Source organism: Monopterus albus, unplaced genomic scaffold, assembly GCF_001952655.1.
Source record: "Monopterus albus unplaced genomic scaffold, M_albus_1.0 scaffold21.1, whole genome shotgun sequence".
NCBI lineage: Eukaryota > Metazoa > Chordata > Actinopteri > Synbranchiformes > Synbranchidae > Monopterus > Monopterus albus.
Genome location: NW_018127901.1, coordinates 2,858,511 through 2,883,273, shown reverse-complemented (window position 1 = coordinate 2,883,273; position 24,763 = coordinate 2,858,511). Strand labels below are relative to the sequence as shown.

At 41.2% G+C, this 24,763-nt stretch overlaps 1 protein-coding gene across 7 annotated transcripts in view; it reads right to left on the bottom strand.

Moving 5' to 3' along the window:
* pde6a (phosphodiesterase 6A, cGMP-specific, rod, alpha) overlaps window positions 1–24,763 on the bottom strand; it is a 76,752-nt gene that overhangs the window by 19,869 nt on the left and 32,120 nt on the right. For 6 of the 7 annotated variants that reach the window (XM_020594020.1, XM_020594021.1, XM_020594023.1 and 3 more), the window contains 20 exons: window positions 23,990–24,038; window positions 22,780–23,119; window positions 21,952–22,093; window positions 15,679–15,831; window positions 14,928–15,017; window positions 14,464–14,604; window positions 13,543–13,617; window positions 12,539–12,603; window positions 12,103–12,169; window positions 10,500–10,547; window positions 9,068–9,217; window positions 7,782–7,925; window positions 7,075–7,140; window positions 6,770–6,916; window positions 5,405–5,512; window positions 4,866–4,975; window positions 3,554–3,641; window positions 2,988–3,088; window positions 2,443–2,550; window positions 2,300–2,363 (listed from right to left, as the gene is read on the bottom strand). In XM_020594020.1, coding sequence (XP_020449676.1) covers window positions 2,300–2,363; window positions 2,443–2,550; window positions 2,988–3,088; window positions 3,554–3,641; window positions 4,866–4,975; window positions 5,405–5,512; window positions 6,770–6,916; window positions 7,075–7,140; window positions 7,782–7,925; window positions 9,068–9,217; window positions 10,500–10,547; window positions 12,103–12,169; window positions 12,539–12,603; window positions 13,543–13,617; window positions 14,464–14,604; window positions 14,928–15,017; window positions 15,679–15,831; window positions 21,952–22,093; window positions 22,780–23,108 — 2,196 coding nt within the window. In that variant the 5' untranslated portion in view covers window positions 23,109–23,119; window positions 23,990–24,038. The remainder of the gene's footprint in view (window positions 1–2,299; window positions 2,364–2,442; window positions 2,551–2,987; window positions 3,089–3,553; window positions 3,642–4,865; window positions 4,976–5,404; window positions 5,513–6,769; window positions 6,917–7,074; window positions 7,141–7,781; window positions 7,926–9,067; window positions 9,218–10,499; window positions 10,548–12,102; window positions 12,170–12,538; window positions 12,604–13,542; window positions 13,618–14,463; window positions 14,605–14,927; window positions 15,018–15,678; window positions 15,832–21,951; window positions 22,094–22,779; window positions 23,120–23,989; window positions 24,039–24,763) is intronic. The other variant, XM_020594018.1, reaches the window with a different exon arrangement.

Sequence of the window (24,763 nt, the reverse complement as noted above, 5' to 3'; positions counted from 1 at the left end):
GTCTTAAACACGATCCTAAAATGTACAGGCAGCCAGTGTAAAGTGCGGAGAACAGGAGTAATGTGGGCAAGCCTGGGAATGTTGGACAGAAGTCGAGCTGCTGCATTTTGGACCAGCTGGAGTTTTCTAACCAGCGACTGAGGTATACCAACGTACAGGGCATTGCAGTAATCTAAACGCGAAGTGATAAAAGCATGAATCGCCTTTTCTAAGTTTCCCCGAGATAAAAAAGGCTTAACCTTAGTTAAGAGTGTGAGATAAAAGAAACTGGTCTTAACAACGGATCTGATCTGCTTATCAAACTTAAAACCCGTATCAAATATCATTCCCAGGTTTTTTACCATGTCTGTAAGTGCAGGGGCAGGAGCAGCGGCACATAAGCTGGATATACCTGTGGCTTGGTCGGGACTGATAAGAATAAATTGCGTCTTATTCTCGTTGAAGTGGAGAAAATTCTGAGCAAGCCAATTTTTAATATCCCGAATACAGTCATACAATGGAGTAAATGCTTTTGGGTCAGACAATACCAGTGGCATATAGATTTGAATGTCATCCGCATAGAAAAGAATATGAACATTATGCCTGGATATAATTGACGCCAATGGTGAGATATATAAGGAAAAAAGTAGCGGTGTCGAGGTCGATCCTTGTGGAATGCCAGAAGTAAGCTGGACTGTATCAGAAGAAGACTCATCAATAGTGACAGAAAAGGTTCTATCTCTTAAGAAAGAGCCAAACCACTTTAAAACCGTGACCCTCAAGATAAGACAGAGAACAAAGAAAAGAAGGAGGAATGTGAATTAGGAAACTAAAGATAAAAATAAGTACTTATAAATCTCTTTCTCTCGATCGATATACACACACACACACACACACACACACACATATATACACACATTCATAGTTTAGATGCAGTTAAGATAGATAAAAGATAGATAAATATATAAAAGTATATTTACAAGGTAATCGTGAAATCAAACCATCGGGAAAATAATGAGCAGAACTTTGGATTCAAGAGCTTAGATGAAAACTCATGGAGCTTCAGTTAACATTAACATGTGACTCAATTGAAGACACATCAATCATGCATCATGGTTTAGGATGAGACCCCACGGGTTGGGTTTTAAATTCATCTGCACAAACTACACATTAGTTCAAACTGGTCTGAACTTGAGTTTCTGAAGAACTGACAGTCTTGTTCTCCATAAAAACCTGTTTTTAATGGAAAAGTCAGCGTTATTTTCTGTTGTGTTTATACCTGAAACAGAGTGAACGAGAATGAGAGATTAAGAAAAATATGTATTTTAAATTTTCTTTAATGCTGCAGGCCAAAACAGCAGAGTGCTCCTCGTTTTCTAGATCAGCGGTCCTAACATTTTTAGCTTGTGACCCTTTAAAATGAAGCGGTGCAGGGACCAGTTCAACCAGTAATTTTTCCTTTCTCTGATCAACATATATAATATACAGATGTCTGAGCAGATAAAAACTATAATGCACACACACACAAAGAAAAATACTGGAGGAAAGGTCTGACAAAACAGACTGGATTTTGTATGCAAAAATAAATCCTCCTGCTTATGACGTTCAATATGTCCCAATTCATTTAGCAAGTCCTAGGGGGCCCCCGACCCCAGGGCAGGCTGGGAGCAACTATCCAAGAATAAAAACCTATTATATTCTTTTGATTTCTATCAACAGATGTTACGAGGACCATCAAGAACTCAACTATACAGAATCCGCTTTAAAATACCATTACGTTTTTTGTTTTTTTTTAATGAACGCAATCCTGATGCATTTTCTCCGACTCTCTGGGTTCTGGTTGTGCATAAGCATATGAAACAGGTGTTAGAGAAAAAGAGCATATGTTCCCAGTCGAGTGCAGACTAATTCTGGTGAAAAATTACCCTCCAGCGGTACCTGTCGAACAGCAAGGAGATGCTTCCTGCTAATACTGATATGCCTGTGTGTTCAATTTTAATGGCAATGTGTATATTACATACTTTACTGACATAAAATGCTGAGCCTGCTGGGCGGTGCTGAGGAGAATGAAAAGCAGCAGGTTGCTTTTGATGCACAAGGCCGTCAGAAATCACTGCTGAACGCTGCTGAGAGAAATGGCGGCGCTGACAAAATGTCATTCTCTGTCTACTTTGTCAGCGGTTCCCCTCCTCTCCTGGAGCCTGTGTACGAGTGTGCGTCTTATTACTGGATGTTAGAGGGGCTGGAGAGCCATTTTACAGCTACTACTGTGAAACGCGAAGAGGACCTTGTGGAGAGGTTTTGTGATTGAAGTGCGTACTTTGCTCTGAATCTCCCACGGCTTGGCAATGGCAGACAGGTCACAAGCAGTCATCATCATGGCCCTAGAAACACAAAGCATGACTGTAATGACTGGGTTGAATACACGTGTTGGCACCTCTCTGTCGGTGTGTTTCCACTTACATGACAATCTCTTTGCGCGTGGTCTCCAGCATCATGTATTTGGTCCAGTCGTTCCGGTTCTCATAGGTTTTTGACTGGTCCACGATCTTTTGGAACATCGTCCTCTTCCTGCACAGAAACACAAAGGTGATCTGGCAAACTAACAGCAACACACACAGGTGAGTGTACAGGGATGGCTCGGAGACGATTAATGTGAGGGCGACTGTTCTGATAAATCCACAGCTAGTATTAATGTGCCATGTCTCATTCACCTTTGGTCACATCAACACAAAAGTTCAGCTTAACTAATGTATAACTGAATAATCCACTTTTTAACTGGTTAAATACAATCATTAACTCTCGTCTTTTCAGATTCAATTCAGTAAGTCATTAATTGCATTATCATGTGAATTTGACTAAAAACAACAAAAAAGGAACTAATGTGCCACTCAGCAATTAAGTGTAATTATTCTGTCTTGAAATTTGAACCCAACAAATGACAGAACAATAAATGAACAGATTAAAAAAAAATCTGCTTTTATGCATTTGCTTGCTGTTGAACTGACTTGAAGTAGAGAGCCAAGTCCGTGGCGATAATGGCGATATCCATGAGGTGGATGACGAGGTCGTGCTGACGGCGGTTTAGATTCTGATAAATGTTCAGTGCCTGAAACAAAAGACAAAGTTAAGACAGCCACTTTAAATAACACAGGAATGACAGGTAGGTTATAAAACACATGGGTGTGTGTAGGGGAGGTGAGGACTAAAACAGGAAACAGATGTGAGAAAACAGAGAAACTCAAACAGGTAACAGGAAGAAAAGCATGATTCTAAATCTTCCTTCTATATTCAAACCTAAATTATGGGAATTTACTACAGTACTGGAGAGTAAAATCTTATTCGCCATGTTTTCTTTTAACATGCAGCTCCCACAGGCAGATAGCATTTCATTTTTCATCACCACACTTTGGCACTGAGTTGCAGAAGGCAGTGCAACCAGAGGCTGCAGCTTCAGTTGTTCTCTTTTTCTCATCATGGTTGGATTTTTGCATTTCATGTCCTTATGTTGTACAGATGTTTAGGAGTTAGTGTGTCCAACCCTAGTGCGTGTGGCTGTGTTTCTGCAGCATACTTCATCTCTCAGCAGAGTCTTCCCAAACTCCAGATGGTGTCTTTCCAGGATGGAGGAGCCATGAAGCTTTGCCAGAGGGTGACCAGACCTGGAAACACACACACACACGGCATGCTGGGAGGTTACACTTTGATAAATCATGCATGTTAAACCCAGGCCTGGCCTGCTGCATCCCCGCAGCTAATAGTGGCTCTCATTAGTTCATCCATCAGCAGGTGGAGCAGAGCAGCTGGAGGTGGATCTGGTCAATATCAGCTCATTGATGTTCTCAGTATGTGACGTTACCTTCACCTAAAGAGCTGAGGCCAGCTCATCTGTACACAAGAGGAGTGAATGTTGTCACTTTGAGTCAATTGAATGTCCTTTGACAAAGCAGAGCAGTTTGATTACTAACTGGTTTAAATGAATGTAACCGAAACTCATGAAGAAACTGGGTCATGGCAGCACCAATAAATACAACCATACTCCTAAAAACATCACACTATTTATCTCTACTCCATCTGTTTCAATTCCAGTCACTTTTTCCCCAATTGATATGAATTTTCCTCAGTTTCTCTTCAGTTCACAGTTTACCTCGGACGAGCTACAGTCTTTCTCTGCATTTAGTTTGAAAATGGGTCTGTCATACATGTAAAGACCGCTCTCACGAAACAAAGACAATTCACTTGTGAGCTGCGACTACACATGTATTGCTCAGCTGGTCTCCTTTCACCTCAGCATCAATGACCTGCCTCATCATCAGAATCAGCTTTATTGGCCAGGTGTGTTGGACACACAAGGAATTTGACTGTGGTACAGTGGCTCTCAGAGTGATGGACAACGTTAATAGACAAGTACACAAGATAAGGCTGAGAGAACAAAACAGAAAGAAGACAGCTAATAGTTCACATTTGATATGAATCCCAGGAGACGACTGCCTAAAACATTTTAACAACCACAACTTTAACGCAACCACAAATACACTCTTTGGTCACTTTGTTGGGTACAAACGCTGACCACTGCTTTTAAGTCTGTTTATATGATGTTTTTGTTGACACCGCTGTAGAGGTTGTAAATCAATTATGTGTTAATTATGTTAAAGCACTGAGTTCATAGTTAAGGCTGTCTTGTAACTATGCCCTTCAATGTCAACTACTTCAACTACTTTTAAAAGTAACTTTCTGAATATACAAAACAAAATTTCTGCATAATTTAGCTGGCAGACACACCAGGGCTGGACGTCCCTGCAGCTGGGCTGTGTAGAGACCTGGTTAAAAAGAGCTGGTTTAACAACATAACCAAACACCAGCTTTCCTCCATGCGTAGCTCTTACTTCATCTGGTAGAGGTTGTTGGTTCCTCTGTGGTCGATATCGTGGCAGAAGCCAGCAGTTACCATGGCCATACACTCCAGGTCTGTGTAGTAGCGCTTCAGATCGCCTGTCTGAGACGACAAACACACATCAGACACAGAGAGAGAGGAGACTCGGTTTATTTATACGGTCGATTGTGGACATACTAGCACTTGTTGGCATATTAATGACACACCACTGGTTTTCTTCTTAATGACCACTTCACACAACACTGACTCACTTTTCATTTAAACACTTTGATCTCTTTCTCACTTACACACAAACTAGTGTCACGTTTCCAGTACATTCTAGGTGATGATACAAAAAACATAAGAACGGAGGAGAAGGAACAGGAGAGATGAACAATGAGGAGAAAAGAGGAAGAGGAGAAGAGCGGGTTTACTGGAGAGAGGGGGAACTAAATAAGGGAAACAGGAGGCGAAGTGCTCGAGAAGAAGAGAGGGATGAAGGAAGAGAGGGATGGAAGACTGAGTCAGCTGATCTGTGTGGGCGTGTCTGACCATCAGCAGGGTGAACATGGTCTGTCCAACGTTGAATCCATGTCTCCAGTTGTGGTAGGTGATCCTCCTGTAACCTTTACACACCGAATACATGAACCTCACCAGGACCTGAGGACCACAAGCAGGTTAAACACTATTAAACATTAACAGCCAGTGCAAAATGATGCTGAACATTGTTTTCTCATTTAACTGCACCATTAGCTCCTGGTAAATTTGTACAGGCCTGTGGGCACACATGGTTGAGTATTACAGAGTCTGTTTGTTTAGAATAATTCACTGTTTCAGTAACAACCTTCCCAACACAAACTTAACCGGGCAATGCCAGGCAAACAACTGCCGCTGCTCTCACAGATTCATTTAATCTGTAGTGAATTTCATCCATTATCTATACCGCTTATTCCTGAATAGGGTCACGGGGGGGCTGAAGCCAATCCCAGCTGACACTGGGCGAGAGGTGGGGTCCACCCTGGACAGGTCACCAGTCTGTCACAGGGCTGACATGTAGACAAACCACCATACATACACACACACACACACACCCAGTCAGCCTAAACTGCATGTCTTTGGACTGTGGGAGGAAGCTGGATGATGTAAAAATACTGGACATCGCTTTCTTTCTTGTGTGTAACTAATGTTTACTATGAACAAATGTTGTGCAGTCTTTGTAAAAGGATGCTCTTTAGCTTAAAGAAGTCAGGAAACTGCTTGTAAAAGTTGTTTGCTCTTTAGGAAAGGCAATCTCCTGATAAGAAAACACACATGGTGACCTGACCCCCATGACTGGAGGGGACAAATGCTTGGCTGGCAGAACAAAGAGCAATAAAACTGCAATGAATAGTATAAGTAGCTCTCACAGAGATTGCTCCTGTGAGCATTATTATCAAAGACTTCTTGAGTGTTGATGTAGTGCTCCTTCTTGCAAGAATAATTAAAAGATGCCTTGATAATTTTCAACAGTCTCAGCAATCCTTTGTCTCACCTTGTTAAATGTTTCTAACACTGGAGTACCCGGAGAGAACCCACGCAGGACGCCCACAATCATATCACGATAAGTGATATTCTGTTATCATTACATTACCTGTAATTAACAAGTATAGTAACTTATTTAAGCTCTCTTTCATAATATGATATCAGAAAGGGTTTTTCAAACTGTGATAATGATTGCTTGTTTTCATCCAGCTGTTTGAGGCTAGGAGCCTTGTCAGAGCCTCGAGTGCCAACTCAGGGCTCCATACAAGTTGATCTAAATCAACATTTTGTCTGTTTAACGTCTTGCGGACAGCACAGCCGAGTCCATTTAGACTTTGCAGCCCTTTCAGAAAAAAAAAAGGGACCATTATGCAGATCAGCCACCTCCCTACCCACCTCTCTGGGAATGTGGAACTTGTCCACCACTTTCAGTTCATAGTACATCTTGATGCCGCACTTCACCAGGTCCAGCTCACTGTGTTCAAAGTCGCAGAAGTGAAACTCGAAGAGCTCAGATTTCTTAGAGTCCGGCAAAACCTCCGACTGTGGACAGAGATCAATAATCACAGTTACACACAAAAGGTCACATTAGAGTTGTAGAACTGATATAATAAGGCTACTCCTCTAGCATGGTGGCGTTTTGTTCATAAACAACCTCAGAGAACACCACAGACGAGCTACATAAATGTTTTACTGTTTACCAGAATCTCTTCGAGCTCCTCCTCCTCACACTCATCCGGTTCCTTCCTCCATCTCTCCCTGGTGTTCTGGGGAAACAAATCATCAGCTCTCACCTTGGATAAAACTATTCAGCATCAGTTAACTGAGTCCTGATCTGTAGTCAGACCAGGTCATCTCCTTTTGTTCTCTCTGTCTGTCCACTGACAAATCGCTTCATGGAAAATCTGACAGCTTGTTTCAGTTTATAAATGATACTCACCTCCTGTTTATATCATCCGTAACAACCAACTGGTTTGAAACCGACTCGCATTTGTGTCACACAAAACAAATCCACAGGATAAAGCTCTGCAGAGCCCCTGGTGCCTTCTGCTTCCCTCTCGTGTTTAACTGATTAAAAATACATTCTTCATCTAAACCTTGTGCCACTCAAAGTGGTCCAGCAGTGGTTTTTATTTTTTTATTTAATTTCAACTAAACGCTACAGGTACTCACTGCAAAGCTACTGGAACACACATTAAACTTACTAATGTTGATGTTTTGATTAAACAAATTAGCTTAAAATTTAAAAGTTGCTCAGAATTTATTTTTAAAAAGAGTTTTTTCGATGCAACTTCTTCCATGGCCCATAATCAACAGTTTTTGATCCAAGGAAGTTTCGATTCAAACGTTTGTATTAACCTTAAAAACACATTTTGGTCAGGTCAAGGAGGATTGTTTATTTACTAACCAGTATGTTCTGGATTTCATCCTTGCGACACTTGACATGGTACAGCACCATGTCCTGGTAGATGTCCTTCCTATTCTCCAGCTTGTTCATCTTGTCGTAGGTGTCTGTGTTCAGCACTGACCAGCCCAGGAACTGGGCCAGGGACTGGACATCGGCATTTGTGTGTACATGAGAGGGAGAGAGAGAAGTTAACTGCCTATTTACACCAGCTGATGTGCCAAACAAATTTATACAAGTCATAAAAAAAAGTATAAATCTTTAACTGATTCTGTGTTTTATGCACAATTGTACACAGCTCTGAGTTTCTGTAATTGACACTTTGTGTTCAGCTACACTGGACATCGCTGCTCAAGCAAACTGCTGTATTTGTGTCCACACCTGAGAGAACACACTACAGAAACATTTCACTTCATGTCAGTGGTGGAAAAAGTTCTGATCTTTCACTTAAACCAAAGTAGGACCACCACGATGTGAATAGAGCTCCAATACAACATGTTACTCAAACATACACAGCACATTGTTAGCAGCAAAGTATAAACCATTGTAGGGAGGTGTGCTCAACTGCACAAGATGTCAGCAAACAAGCATAAAAAGTAATAAGAGCACATGTGAGGCAGACTTTATCTCAAAAGCCAACTCTTCAGAACTAAGCAAAAGCTCAGAAGAAGGCAAATGTGCCTCTTTGCAGGCTCTCATGCTTGTTTGCTGCCTGAACTACAAGCACCTCCAAGCTCTACTTAAGCACACTATGTATCTACCACTCGTTCCAGCTTTTGTTCAGGAACAGTTTGTTACCATTTGCTAAAACATCAAGTCAGAAAGCTTTCTGAAGTGGGTCAAATCACTTGTGCAGCACAGCAAACAGCAAATCATATGAAAATGTCAAAACTACTTTAATTTGAAAGAACAGTTGAGGTTCAAACTGTCAGGATGCGTGTTGTAACTGAATCCTGAGCAGTAAGGCAGACAGAGACCTCAGCAAAGAGCCTCCAGGCCCAGTCTTAAATAATGGAGATGCTAAGAATGGCCTGAGTGTATTTAAAAACCAATGACTCAGTGCTGTCACAAACATGCTTATTTTCATTCCTCATGGGGACTTTACATTGACTTACTGGAGACCACTACTGACCCTTACCCTTACCCCACCTACCAAGTCATCACCCTACAATTCAGCGATTTAAATATTGAGGACCAGCATCTGTTCCCATGAGGAAGGCCCAGGTCCCCACAGTGTAAGTATGTAAACAGTGTGACTACTACCAGACACACACACCCAGATCCTATACCTCCATCAGCGTTTCATCCATTTCATCAAAGGGTTTCCCATCCTTCCTGTTGTAAAATGTGGCCACACCCACAATCTCTTCTTTCTTGTTGACGATTGGCATAGACAGGACGTTCTTAATGGTCCAGCCGGATTCATCCAGAGGCTCTTTCTGTGCATACACAAACACACACACAGTTCAGCAAGCAGTATTTCTAAGGCTATAAATACTGTACCTGTACTTCATCTGCATGTTTAATATGGGGCCTTTTTTTTGCCTAATGTCACTATTTTTCCACCATAACAGCAGAAACCTCACAGAAAAGTAACAGATTTCTACATCTAGAGGAAATATGCAGACAATCAGTTTACGCACTCACTGTTCCTACAATCTGGACATCCTGCTGCAGCCATTGTTGGAAGTCTCACTTTTCAAAATGGACACTTGTGGAACTAATGCTGCACTTCAGCATCATTAGTGTAGACGTTTAGATAAAAGTAAAAACGAAAGAGGATATGCTTGGATGCAGTGCATTTTCAAGTCAATATTCAGTCAAACTGTAAGCAGCAGTGAATCCGGATCCAGGTATGAACCAGTGTATCAGAAACCAAGTATCATTAAGGAAAATACAATGAAAGCTTTAGTGCCCTCAGGAAACCAATTTTAACTAAGGAGAGCAGAGAATATGGAACATATCACTTACAACTATACAGCAGAATCATTCCCAGTGGTCTGCTGTGGTACATCTGAGGCCATTATATATTGTAGATTAATTTTCTCATACATTATATCTACATATTGTATACTCTCAGCTATATTTTATATTGTTGTCATACATAATGCTCATTAAAGATAAGCTAAACTGTTCTATAATAACTGGTGTAAAGGAAAAGATATGAATATGAAACTGGAGGTTAAGCTTTAGAAACTTTAAGCTTAAACTAAGTTTTAATTTTAAAGCAGAAAAACCTTTTTGCTGCTGTACCTTCTTTCATAAATCAGTTATACAGTGTACTTTAACTGCAGCTTTTCACTGGTCTGTAAACACAATCATCTACAGTAGGATGCCTTCCACATCACATCTATATCAGAGAGCACGCCTGACATCTTTGATTTATAAAGTTATCACATGGAAATGACCCAATTACAATGACTCACAGTTCATACAGCAAACAGAAATCATCTCTGGGACCAAATTAAGCTGATTGTCTTCAGTCCCTTAGGTGTTTTAAGAGCATACAGCTGACCTGATGAAAAACCAGTCTTCATATTTTACCTGACAATTTTATTATACAACACTTGTCTTATTGGTTTTATGTTGTCCTGTGTGTTTTATCTCAAACTATTATTGCAGCTGAGTGACTTGTTGTGTTTGTGGTCTCTGACACAAAAAGATTAGAATATAGAATCAAACTCTGCTGCTTAGAATTGTTAAAAGCTGCTGCCATCTTACCTGGAAGCTAAAAAATTCATCCTCAGCTGCATTCATGATGTTACAAATCTGTTGAAAACGAGAAATAAGAAAACAGAAGTGAGTTGAGGATGGCATTTGGTAAACGATGCTACATATGTGAGGGGTGTTTATCCTAGTTTTAGGTAAGAAAGACACATTAAATTAGCCCATAATAATTCTCAGTAATATGTGACGAGAATTACAGCAAGTGGAGAAGGTCAGCTTTGGAAGGAATAAGATCCTGAAAATGGCTTGAGTGAGGAGGGAAAGATGTGAAAAACTCCACCTTCAGCTTCTTGGCCTGAAGGACCGCACGCTCATATGTTATGATCATCACCGTGATCATCATCAGGACCTGACAAAGTTTCACTGCTACACAGTCGATCCATTCTAAACCTCTTGTGTCACATCCAAAACTATTACCGTCAATCTGAAGTCTTAATTTATGAAAAGGTGGCTCTGTGGAAGAATGATGTTTTTACATGATATACAAGAGCTAGAATGGAGAAGATGAGCGAGAAAAGATGATGTAGAGTTGAAAAACGACAAGTAGCAAAGACAAAGAAAGGACAGGAAAGGAGGAGGGCAGAGGGATGGACAGACGAGTGACGGCAGGCTCAGCAGGTTGGAAAAAAAGCACACTGTGATTAATTACAACTGCTGCAGAAATTACAATTATATATCATAGCAGCGTGTTGCCAAACACTTTTCATTTCCACAGTGGCGTGCACACTGACAAGTGTGTAATAAGGCTCAGATGTGTTCTGCTCCTCTGACCACCTATAGCTTCCAATGAGGATATTTTAAAACAAAGATTTTCTTGAGGACCCTGCTTTTACAAGGACTCCTGTAAAGCAGAAAAGAAAGCTGCTCCCACAGAGTCAGAGTGAGACATGAGGACACGAGCTTGGTTGAATCCAGCTACACTCACTGATCTGCCAAAAGGTTCTTCACTAACTTGTTTTAAGATGAGAATATAAATATGACACCTAGATGCTCTAAATTTAAATCTCATTATTCCTCTTGCCCACATCTGAATTTATGGCCTTGAGAGCTGACTTTCCTCACAGTAACCTTAGAAAACATTTCTGGCAGCAGAAAAGTTATACATCCACAAATTTGAGGAGGAAGAATGATGGAATGTGTTTCTACAGCTTAATGCACAGTTTGATGGCCATTAACACTACACAGCTTTCCTACAACGAAAGACGCAGACAGACATCTGCCTAAAGCTGCTTTGAACATCATATTGCTCCTCTGTGAGGAGCTAGTGTTTGCACAGCTGCATGGCACATCTGAACCAATGTTAGACTTACGAAAGGAAACAAATATTTTACCGTCGACAGCTTATTAGGCTAACATATATTGTAGCAGGATGTAGTCTGACCTTCAAGGAAGGACGCAAGTCTGTGGGGTTTTATTTTTTGCTCTTTAAAAGTTAATTCATGTAATGTTATCAGGGGAGAAACATGTAAAAGGCTGTGTCAAATGCAGCCAAATGACCAGTCATGGTGTAGGAATATTCCCGGATTTGAGAGTTTATGCTCATTTCATAACAATGGCACAGATCTATTTAAAATCTCAGAGCCAACTTGTCACTGACCAGTCCAGTTTCGGCTACGTAGGCTGGTAAACCGCTAACCAGGGCCCAGTGATCTGCTGGGGGATTCCTAGAGGTAAACAAAGATGTAAATTAATTCTTTATTAAGTGTTAATATTAATTTAACTCCACCATGGTGCATAAATATTATGTGATGTGAAGAAAATTAAACAGCAACAGCTTTCAGTTTACACAGGTGAGACTGTCAGGATTAGTCTGCAGATAAATGCTTGGACAGTGGTTATTAATATTTACAAGAGAGGCCATGTTGTATAGGAGATAAGAAAAGATCCCTAAAATGCAGATCACAATTGGGTCAGGGAAGAAGAGCTGCATTAGTATGCTGTTGTCATCTCTTTTCCAATATGGCTGTGTGTCCCTTGTTAGCAATGATAACCACTGTCCAAACACCTCAAACTAAATCTCTGTTCTGACTCACGGTATGACTTTGATGTCCTCTTTACCATGAAGAATGTAGTCAATCACTTTGTAGAAGATAATTTCCTGGAGAAGAAACAACACAAAAAGTCAGTCAGTGTGGATCCTCACAGCTCCCAGGGCAGGTCATTTATAGGGTATCACTGGTCATATAACATGGCTATCAACTCTGGATTATGAAAGACCGCTTAATTGTCATTTACTGTATTTAGCTGTCAAAGTTACTAATTCAGCCCACTTTTATCATTACGGAGCCAGATGGGCACAGGTTGGCCTCCATTCCCACTAACATTAACATTTTCATTCCATAACAGCAGACGGTAATCATTCTAACTCGGGTTCAGTCGGCCCTGCTTCCATCCAGCGCCAAGTGGGGACGAACTCCACCTTCAACTGAGCCGGTTCATCAAGACGCGATTGGCTGAAATGTTGTATTGAGGCAAAGTCCTTACATTCAGCATCCACTTTTTATCAGTAATTTCATTGCAGCAGGATTTGAAATGGAATCTCTCACTTGGTCATCTGATTATGCCTAGCACCAAGGACTCCATGTTGCACGCTAGCAGTCTACGCAAGGCAACACCACACTTACCCCGAGGCTGAAAATCTCAAGCTTGTGGTGAGGATGGTGCTAGAGAAAAACCATTATGCAGCAAAACCAACAGTTTCATAGCCCTGGGAGAACACATCTGCTCAACAGGGGTCAGGTGGCAATACTACAACTACTTTTGATATCTTGGAAAATTTGGCTTGATGGTGATGCTAGAAGACAGGCCAGAGAACTGCTACAGAAAGACAATTCAGCCTCTGTGGGCCAAAAACACTCGACACGCTTCCTGCCACAAACCTCTCTCGTGGATAAGTGATAGTCAAGCAGACATTTTGGCCTGGTGGTGATACTAGACTAGCCGGGTCGGCTCGGTTGTCAAACCCCTGACACTGTTCTACCAAGATGGTGGTAGCAGTAGCTGTAGTTCTAGTAGCACTGGTCAGCCATTTCCTCACCCTGCCGTCAGGAGTTTTTGGTCCATCATACGGTGGGACATCTCCCATCAGAACAGGCCAGAGGTCAAAGAACTCCTACGGACACACACAGACAGAGACAGAAGAATCACTCAATGCTGAGCTACTAGTTTTGTTTATTCTTAAGTGCTTCATTCATGAAGTCCAGTGTTGTTACCAGACAGCCATCTGTGCAGGCAGACAACAAATGGTGGTTCTTAAATAGCAGGTGTTAGGAATCAAATGGCAGCTGCTTGTAATTAGGTGACAGCCACAGCCAGTAAGTAGTATTTATGACAATGTGTTAGTTATCACAAATAAACAGGGATGTAACGATACTGACCAATAGGTGGTTTGAAGTATAAATTTTATTGTCAACATAAAAAGCAAAAAAAAAAACTAAATCAAGATGACCAAATCATGCAGATTAGACAAAGAAACCCCAGAGGACTTTGTGAAAATGTCTATTCCCAAAAGATAAGGAGAACAAGCAGAAACAGCATAGCCTAAGTACACAGCAACTGATGCACTGAGTGTAAACTGTGCAAAAGTTTATTTTAGTTGTTTTGTGGCTCAAATACTGCATAATCTGCCAATTATACATTTTATATCATACTCTCTTTAGACCACAATAAAAGCCCAAATGTTGCTTATTGTTCTTACTGATCTGCTTTTACAAAGAGGTCTACTGTAACTGGTTTTGACTACTTAAATTAACCTTTATTCAAGTGAACTACTTCTTAAACCTGAGCATTTGTGGCAATTTGAGGCAACACTGCTGTGCCATCTGTAACCTGAACATGTTCAACTGTGTAGCACAGTCTGGTATCTACACTCAGGGGATGAGTGCACTGTTTGCAGACCTCCGGATTCATTGTTTTACAGCTTGTTCCTGACTCTAGGGGTATATCTATGGTAACCCACCTTGGTCTTGGTCATGTCCAGCAGCCCCACAGAGTAACGGTCACAGTTGAGGAAAGCTCGGACTGTGTACAAGGCCTTGTGGAACTGCCTCTCTATGTCTGTCAGCTCTTCAAACACCTTGCTGGCCGACCACAGCAGCACCTGCACCACCGAATAGAACATAGTACAGTTTAACATGGAATCTCGGTCTCTCTCGCTGCCACTTCTCCAGTTTTTGTTCCCTTCCTCTGGTTTTTGCTGCTTTGGCAATATGACTGAATACACTATGTGGCTCTTTTCATCCTTATTTAGTATCACAAATCACGTAATCAAGCTTTTAAGAAGTGTTATCCTGGTCGAGACATTTTCAGCTAAAGTGTTAACCCAGAATTAAATGACATTAAATTTTAAAACAGAACAAGTCTAATTCAGATCCTAAATAAATAAGTATTGCATATCAAGTGCTACGTCTTATATGGCCTCGCCTGTCCCCTCCTGGTCTCACAGTTGTGTAGGTAGTTCAGGTGGAAAACTCTCAGGACCAGGTTGGCAAAGTTCAGGTACTTGTTCAGGGTCTGGAAGAAAACAGAGTCATCAGTTACATTTTTCAAAAGGCATTATCTCATTTTCAAGTCAAAAGCTGCCAAATGTCATTACTGATATTCTCATATTTAACCAAAACATAAGCCTATAATTTAATCCTCTTGCTTTGTTGACAGTGAAAATGTATAATTACTGTGTGGCATTTGGCTTGTATTCTACTGAGGGCAGCCACAACGTTTGCTTAGAAGTTGCTGATTACAGCCAATAGCAATAAAATTCAGAAGCAGCAATTAATGTAATGTAATGTGACTGCATCCTTTGGTAACGATTTTAAAACTTATACATCTGACATTGGGCAAACATAATTCACATCACATTTTCATAGCTTTGGCAGGAAGACATGTTCAGTTTATCCCAGCGGCCTGGCCCTCTGCACCCACAGATGTTCTGTGGCAGCTTTCTCTTGGCTGAGAAATGTCCTCATTTTAGCTTTCAGCAAGTTAAAAGAATGGTCTTGTTAGTTATGATTAGGAAGGCTTTAGATTTGTGTTGCAATATATCAGCTGAGTTTAGGCAATTTGTGCAACAGCTGGTACTGCAGGCAGTGGGAAGTCTGAGGCAAAAACCCAGCAAACAAACAAAAACTAGAAATGCTGAGGGTGAATTTCCACAGCTGGCAGCAGTAGATGTTACCTCTTCATCCTTGGCAGTGAAGCATGACCCGTCCAACTTGTTGACAGCCATCATGACCGCCACCATGTCTTTACCGTTCATGATGGGGATAGCGAGGATGTTCTTGGTCTGATACTCCGTTAGCTTGTCCACAAAGTCATTGTAATATGGGCTCTATGAGGAGAAAACAGAGACACAGAGGGGAGTTGGTTGCATTTCATTCCCCTGCCATTTGCCTCTGCACCTTTCACAATTTCCAGTCAGCCTTGATTAACAAACCACTCGCAATCATAAACGCTGCTAGCACAGACTTTTCATTTTCCACACAGTCAAGGTCTTCTCTGCTACACTCCACCTACTGCCCCTCCTGTGCAGCAAGGATCATCACTTCCATTCCTCTGGGGGTGAAACAAAGGGAGAGAGGATCGGTAACTGCCAAAAAGGAACAAAAGCCTGAAGAGAGCGACCCTGGGAACTGGTGACAGTCCTGATCTGGGCAAGGGAAGGTCTAGGCTTTTGTTCAGCTCTTATCTCCTGGTTTGAATAAGGTTGAAAAGAAATACACAAATTAGGAATCAGTGAGCCAGAGAGGCACACCATTTATTTTTAAGGGCAAAAAGTACTACTGCTTATTTAGCCTCTTTACCAACCTCACACTCACCCACACGAGAAGACCCATAAGATCACATTTACAATATCTCCATCTTTCAGCCTCCTTTCTCAGAGACCTAACAGTACCACTGCCACGTGCAAAGCAGAGAATGAACAACTCAAGGGCTCCCCTCCTACCCAGCTGCACATGCATATCGTGGATATGCAAAAAGGTTTTAACTTGTCTTAATGCACTTCTGTGTGAGACACAGTGTAATAAAGTACATGTTCCTATGAAATAAAAACCCGTTGTCGTTCTTTTCACCTTCTATTTTTTTTAATTTGTGCATCTGTTTAAGCAGCAGTAATGAGATTTCAGCAGCGCTCAGCCTGTACCTCAAACTAATCCAGAAGATCCATCCATCCATTTTCCTCCGCTTATCCGGAACCAGGTCGCAGGGGCAGCAGTCTAAGCAAAGATGCCCAGACTTCCCTCTCTCCAGACACTTCCTCCAGCTCCTCCGGGGGAATGCTGAGGCGTTCCCAGGCCAGCCGAGAGACATAGTCCCTCCAGCGTGTCCTGGGTCTTCCCCAGGGCCTCCTCCCGGTGGGACATGCCCGGAACACCTCCCTAGGAAGGCGCGCAGGAGGCATCCGAAACAGATGCCTGAGCCATCTCAGCTGGCTCCTCTCAATGTGGAGGAGCAGCGGTTCTACTCTGAGCCCCTCCCGGGTGACCGAGCTCCTCACCCTTTCTCTAAGGGTGCGCCCGGCCACCCTGTGGAGGAAGCTCATTTCGGCCACCTGTATCCAGGATCTTGCCCTTTCGGTCATGACCCAAAGCTCATGACCATAGGTGAGAGTCGGAACATAGATCGTAATCCAGAAGATAATTTCTTGTATTTCATGTATTAATGTCTTAAATTCGGCCCAACGCATATGTGAATTAAGTTCTTGCTTAGGGTCCATGTGGGTGCCAGAGGAGAAATGTCCCACATATAGTCTTAAGTGTGACAGTAGTGTGGGAAACAAAACAGAAAAACCACTACCTGATCCTGGATCAACCTGGGCAGGTTGACAGCTTATTACTGGGTGACCTCTGACCCCCTAAAGGTCTTCTTTAGTTGAAGCTTTGTCATGACCTTTGCCCAGCAGCTTTACATTAGAATCTGAATGCAAGTTGTATTTGGATATAGAAAAATACAGACTTATACATTTATATGCACTGTATTATCTGAATGCACTTCTGGCCATATAAGTAAGAAACTCATATACATGTATATGAGAAACTAAAAAAAGCCTCTACAACTTCTGATTAAATCTGTAATATGTCAAAGTCAACTGGTGTCAGAGACCTCGATTTGAACTAGATTAATAAGTATACAACAGTTTGTTAAATATAAAGGACTAATGAGCGCTAAGATGAAAATTGTCTCACTTCCCTGAAATGTGGAACATCAAATGTGTAATAATAAATGTATATAAACTCAAACAATAAACTTCCTCCCTGGTCAATGTAATGTTTATGACACATTAAGTGGATTTCAGGGTGTTTCTGTTCTAATGAATAAAAATATGAAAGTGAAACAATAGAATGTAACAATAGATTAAAGGTGTGTTGTAGTGCTGAGTCTATGAAAATGTCTCAGGACCTGTGTGACCTCTGGGCATAATGTGGGATCAGTCTAATTCAGGACAGATTAACCTTCCACACATGCACATGCCTCCAGTAACCACACCTTAACAAAGAATCAGAGTTATGACACTGTACAGAGAAAGTACAGAATCACATCTTCTACCTGCACACAAGAAACCAAACTGGTTCACCGGCTGCACTGGGTTGGGCTGAGATGCAAACGGAGGACAGTGATTCCCAGTGTGTGCATTAGTCTGAAAGGCCATCCACAGTGCATTAGCATCATAAAGCCATCCAATTATATGGAAACATTAGCTGTTCCTTCTATGCAACTGGGGAGACCGAGGCTTGGAGGCTTTGATATTGTTGCAGTTTGCACATTTCCTGTTGTGCTTCCATGTGTTGGTGTAAGGCTGCAGTGTGACTGATGGAGGTTTTGAACAGCACAGTGGTTGTTCTGTGGTGACTCACAGTGAAGGCACAACAGGCTGGCCTGGTAGCAGAAATGGTAAAAAACAAACAGAATCGATCAAGCTGGGTCTGTTTTGTTCATACATCAGCAGATGAGCTTCCTAATCTCCCATGAAAACATGAACTGATGCAGAGGAGCACTTGTAATTCATCGGTTATATGGAGTGGGCTGGTGCCTTAAGTGTAAATGTCACAGTAACAGTTGGTACAAGTATGGGTGACAGGAGGGGGTGGAATTGAAGGTAGTGGACCTCCAGCAGCATGACAGACTTGAAGAGTACATGGGAATAAGCTTACCAGGTATTTTCAAATGTCAGAGGCATCAGCTATAATGAGATTGAGCAGGCTTTGGTTGGAAGGAATTAGTGGCAGAGACACTGTGGTGTCAGGTCACCCTCTTGTGGTCAGACGGACACCAGCAGTAGACTGGTTTTATCACCGTACAAATAAAATGTTTACTGAGCAATAAGCAGTATTTATAGAAATAGTTTCATTTTTACAGAAAGGTTTGTTCCCTGGGAACCTGCAACTTTAGATCGACAAACCGGCTTTTTGATTCCATTCTTTGAAAACTTTATTTCCTGGCCACAGATCTGTGCTGGATCGGGACTGATTTAAGGACCCAGCAGTGGTAAGTGATTGAGTAGGACATGATACCTACAGTACACAAGGTTTCCCTCCCACTGGGGTCTTATAAAAATATCTGCCCCCAGTAAGTATTGATGTATAAGTATACACTTTAAAGAAACACTGATGTACCTTAAAAAATATATTCATGCAGGAGTAACTGAAGGAAGACCTTCTTTACACAAAGTAAACAGGGCGACAAAAATACTCCTCCTGGCTTATTTATTTCTTGGTTTGTTTTATCTAGATGTTACTGTAGATGTTAATGCATTTAATTTAGAGTGCCATTGGCATGATCATTTCCAGCCATTTAATGTTTAATCTTGGGTACCTCTAGATTAGCTTTGCACCCATCATAACTCCAAATAGTCAGTAATTATTTCAGTACAATAAAACCCGAGAACTTCTTCCTAAAAACAAGAGGACAGTTTGTGAACATGCACAATAACATCAGGGATCATTAGAATCCTCTCACTAACCAGCAACACATCACATGTGGCAGATACACTGGCCTCAGGCGGTCAAAACAAAGGCACTGTGCTCCAGGGGAATCTGGTATTGATTAGCTGATCACTAACCGCCGTGGGGGGGGGCTTCACTGGCTGGCTACTTGTAGGTTAGACCCGACCAATTAAAACAGCGAGTCCCTGTACAGGAACATTCCCCGACATGCAGTAACATCAGGCCCTGTATTTTTCTCCACATCCTCTGGTCACAGTGCAGCAGGAGAAGGGAAAACATATCCACATAACCGGGCACAGTCGAAAATTTTGCTTTTACTATGGCACCGGTGGATGTCAGGCAAGCTGACATGAACATGCAATGGCCTGGAGATTGACTATTCAAGGAGATCCTTAAACCATCACGTAGGACTTTATTTTGTTAGAAAAAAAGTCTCACCTGCAAGAGTTTGTGAGATGTGTATAAACCCATTTACTTCTGCATAGAAATACAACATCATAGGTACATCTCGTTTTTTGAGGTTTCAGTCACGTTTAAGATGATAATTCATCACTGTAACATTGTAGAAAAGTCAGAAAACAGAGAAAAGCATTCCACGGGCTCTTTAAGGAGGTAAAAGCAAAAAACAATAAAAAGTAGTTACCATATTTTACCATTTACAGGTCAGTTAAATGGATGTGAGGAAAGACTGTATATGAATAAATGAACAAGTATCATGGTATCAGTAGTATAAAGTAACTAAGTACATTTATTCAAGTGTTGTACAGGTAGAATTATCAAGTACAACTGAAGTATCTGTACATTACTGGAGTATTTCCATTTTCTGCTATTTCTTACTTCAACTTCACTACATTTCAGAGGTAAATATCAAGACTGTAGTTTTGCATATGGATGGCAGGGACATGTCCCTACCAGTGACAGGACAGGAGGACAGAAATGTGGATACCAAAATTTGAGCCAACCCGTGTGCATATCTTTGGAGTGAAGTCGTATTAGATCATTGTGATGTGCCCTCCCTGAGGCTACATCTACAGGACAACATCCTAGTATCTGACTGACTACGTTACGTGCAGACGTTATATTTTCTCCCAGACACGAAGGCGGCCAAAGCTGATGGTCATTGTGCTGCTAGCGGATGTTATCATGGCTGTCTGTCAATACCTCAAGCATGGGCAAAAAAAATGTAGAGTTTTCTTCACTTGTTGTGGATCGAACAGTTCAACAATAAACTGGAACTCACTATAACATTTTTTCATGTTATTGCATTGTTTTCACATTTGTGATTTAAATAACATTTCATTGTAAAAATACTGTTCACAGTCACTTTAAATTTTGAATAGTTTGCACAGGTTCCAAGTATTTTTGGTATTTTGTGTTCACACTTGACTGAAGAGATATCTGGAACTGTCACCAGGTTGCTCCATAATGTTCTAATTTTCAAGGTTTAATTCCACATAGGTTTGTTCAGTCGTAACTGATTCATTCATTCATTCATTTTCTACCGCTTAATCCCCGAACGGGGTCACGGGGAGGGCCGGAGCCAATCCTGGCCGGCAATCGGGCGAAGGCGGGATACACCCTGGACAGGTCGCCAATCCATCGCAGGTCGCAACTGATTTGTTGTATCAAATATATTGTTTTTCTTATTTGTTGGTTAGGCAGGACCCTGCCATGCTCAGGAGCAGAGGTAGTCTGCATGTTAGTGCTGGCACTGTTATGGCAGCTTGTTGTTGCTGCTGGAACCGTCCGTCTTGCATCAGTTTTATTATTTCCCAATGTGCCTGTGCAACCAAACCAGTAACCTCTGGTTATTTTTAGTTTTCTGTAAGTAGCAATTAAGAACCTGTTTAGAGTTGGCATGAAATCTGGAACTAGGGCTCAGCATTTTGACACTTGAGTGCAATGAACGGAACTGAAATGTCTTTTAAACTGGTAAAGCATGAAGTGTGCCTAGTATTGTTTATGTGACATGCAGTACATGCAGAGGTCTGTTTATTTAGCGGTTATGTTTTCATATGGTTTTATTTCATATGTTTTTTTTGTTTGGTTTTTCTTATTGCTGTACCGACTGGAGGTCACTCTAAAATTTCATTGTACGTGTTACAATGACAATATAACATTAGAATCAAAATCAGCTTTATTATCTTATCTTAATAATTATAATCCAATATAATATACAATATGAGGTAAGCTACATTAGTGTGAGATGTGCCATTCTGCATAATTTGTACTTTCACTTTTGGTACTTTTAGTATAAACTGATCCTTAAACTATCACGTAGGACTTTATTTTGTTAGGAAAAAAAGTCTCAGCTGCAAGAGTTTGTGAGATGTGTATAAACCCATTTACTTCTGCATAGAAATACTTTTGTACTTTTACTTAAGTAAACAATCCAAGTACATCTTCCATCACTATGTCATATTAATGGCTATATCAGAATCAGATGTAGGCATTTGTACCACAGTGTGAGTGAACATTAACCCCACACACAATTAATATGCATCTACCTGAGACACGTTGGGAACGTTGACCATCTTCTTGGTGGAGGCCACTTGGCCCACAAGGCCAATATCCAACGGGTACACAATCTCACTGTCCGGTGGCACCAGGCAGTCATCAAACACGGCATCTTTATGGACATTAAATAACCTGAAGGTAAAGAGGAAAATTACAATATAATAATGCACCATACAACTATGGTAGATTGTTTTCTTGACTGATTTCTTATAACTCAAACAGGTGATCTCCAGGCGTTGCCATTTGGACAAGTCAGTCATTAAGAGAGGACATGCTAATGTTCCTCTCAAAACTCCAACAGCTGGGGCTGGCAGCTTCTACATTTACTACAAGACAGAACAAATACTATTCTCCTAGTTCCCATTTATTTAACTGATGTTTGGTCAGAAGACTGTAGCTTCCCAGGCTTAACTGTTGCTGCCGACTTTTCATAAGACCAACATATAGTCATGTGCAGTTCACGGTGACAAAATGCCATCTTCATGCCATGTTTGACATGAATACATAATCTCTGTTTCAGTGATCATCTCTTGTGTTAATGTTAAAACAGAAAAGTCTAGTTTTAAGCTTTAAAGGGTAATTTCACCAATTTTTAACAAGGTTCTAATAATTACAGAATCAGCAGCGTATCGCTCCATTCTTCCTGTACATGGAAACACCGGTTCAGACTCTTGTAAGAATCTGCCGGGTGACGCAAAATGATGTTTTTTTTTTCATGAAAATTCTGTATAAGGAATTTGATATACTACCAATTTTATGTTTATTAAAACCTTGTTGAAAACTGGTGAAGTTCCCCTTTAAAAGAAATCCTCAGTAACCTTGTTGCCAGCTCAGCCACACCGTTCCTCTGCCGGTACATGAAAAGACTCATGCGGTCGGCCCTCATCATGAAGCTGAGGTGTTTCATCAAGTTGAAGACAGATTTCTCCATCTGCAGGTTGTCCTGGATGTCCCGCACCAGGTCAAAAAGGATCTCGCTCTCCTCCACCATTGTCAGGTCATGGAACTTGCTGATATCCACCGCTGTCTTACGGTTATTGTCCAGCAGGTCTGAGATGACCTTAGGCCGGAAGTTGAAGTCGTAGTACTGCTTGGCGAATTGCGGGTTGGCATCGAGGAACTGCTCTGCTGCTGCTGGGTCCACCATGGCTGCTGCTGCTGATAGGGAGAAGTTTGAAACCGATTATAATGCTTGGGGCTGGATGGTTAGCTATTCAAATTCAAAGTGAGAAAAGTCTGGTTGGAAAAAGTGCCTATTCATTCAGTAAATCCCCAGGAAGTGGCCTGTAGCATGGCATTTAACTTAAACTGACCTAACAGCAAAAACCTTCACATTAAGACTGTATTAATTATTTATGGAGACTTCGAGGCTGAGCAAATCCACACAAGTAAAAACAAAAAAGAAATGAGTCCAAGTTTTAGCTTTAACTTTTAGCTCTGGTTTGGTCTCCACCAGCTCCTGAGAAAAGCATCTGCCACTGGTTTCACTAACTTCACCAGGTTATCACTGATGTCTGTGCTTTGGTGTTTGACCTGTACAGTGGGTTGTTTGCTGAAAACTGCCATCAGCTGGAAAAGAGGCCGATGACAGTACTGAGCCTGAATCAGAAAGTAAATGTGTGGTAAAACCAAAACAATGCACTAAAAGAGGATAAAAATCTCAGGAGCTACAGAGACAGGGGGACAATAGTTTGTGAATTTAACTGTCTACAGCCACTTTGACATGTTGGCCTTAAAAATGTGTATGTCTCTGCTAGCACTTCATATAACATGACTGGTAACTGCTTTAGTTATACATTAAACCTGCTAGTGCAGTGGTGGGTGGTGTTATCACATCAGGCCACTTCATGTAATACTTTCCTGTGATTTTCTGTTTATTCTAGCATTTCGTTGTTGTCCCAGTGCCCTAAATTGTCCAAGGTACTTCACATAAAAACTCATCAACAGTGTTATGATAATGATGTAAAACTTGACAACTGAGTGCCACAGATCTAATAGATTCTTTCATTTAAAAAAAATACAACGTACCTGTTGAGGTTCTTGTGCTGTCTCCAGACAACAGTGGAATCCCTCAGTGCTGTTTAACAAGAAAAGAGAAGAGAAGGGATTATCAGCATGGTTTTAAATGGTCATGTGTGGACATAAGCCTGTATCCAATTACAATACCTCTCAATCTTTAGTGACTCAAGCACTGCAGTACAAGGTACCATTCAGGGCTCTTATGCAGTATCATGAAACTTAATACTATAGATAGCCTGCTGAAATTAGCCATATATGAACCAGTTGGTTGCATGTTTTTAGCAGATACCTCCACCCAAATGTTAGAGTACCATATAAGACGACATTTTTAATATGGACAGCATTTTAGTTACATATTTCGAAGAGGCCGGAATGCACACATTTAGTTAACCCTCAAAAAGCTGATCCAAACACAGCAAAAGATAAACTGTTAAAAATCAATAAAACGTGTTTAATTTTTTTCAATTCATGACCATTCAACATTTCTGAACTTATGGGTCACAAGCTTTCATGTGATACAGCTCATATTAGATGGTGCCTGCTATTTAAACTAGGTAGAATCAAATCAAATCAAATCAAATCAAATTTTATTTGTATAGCGCCAAATCACAACAAAAGTCATCTCAGGACACTTTACAAACTAAGGTCTAGACCTTACTGTTATCAATATTATTATATAGGGAAAACCCAACAAATCCCCCTTGAGCAAGCACTTGGCGACAGTGGGGAGGAAAAACTCCCTTTAACAGAAGAAACCTCCGACAGACCCCGGCTCTTGGTGGG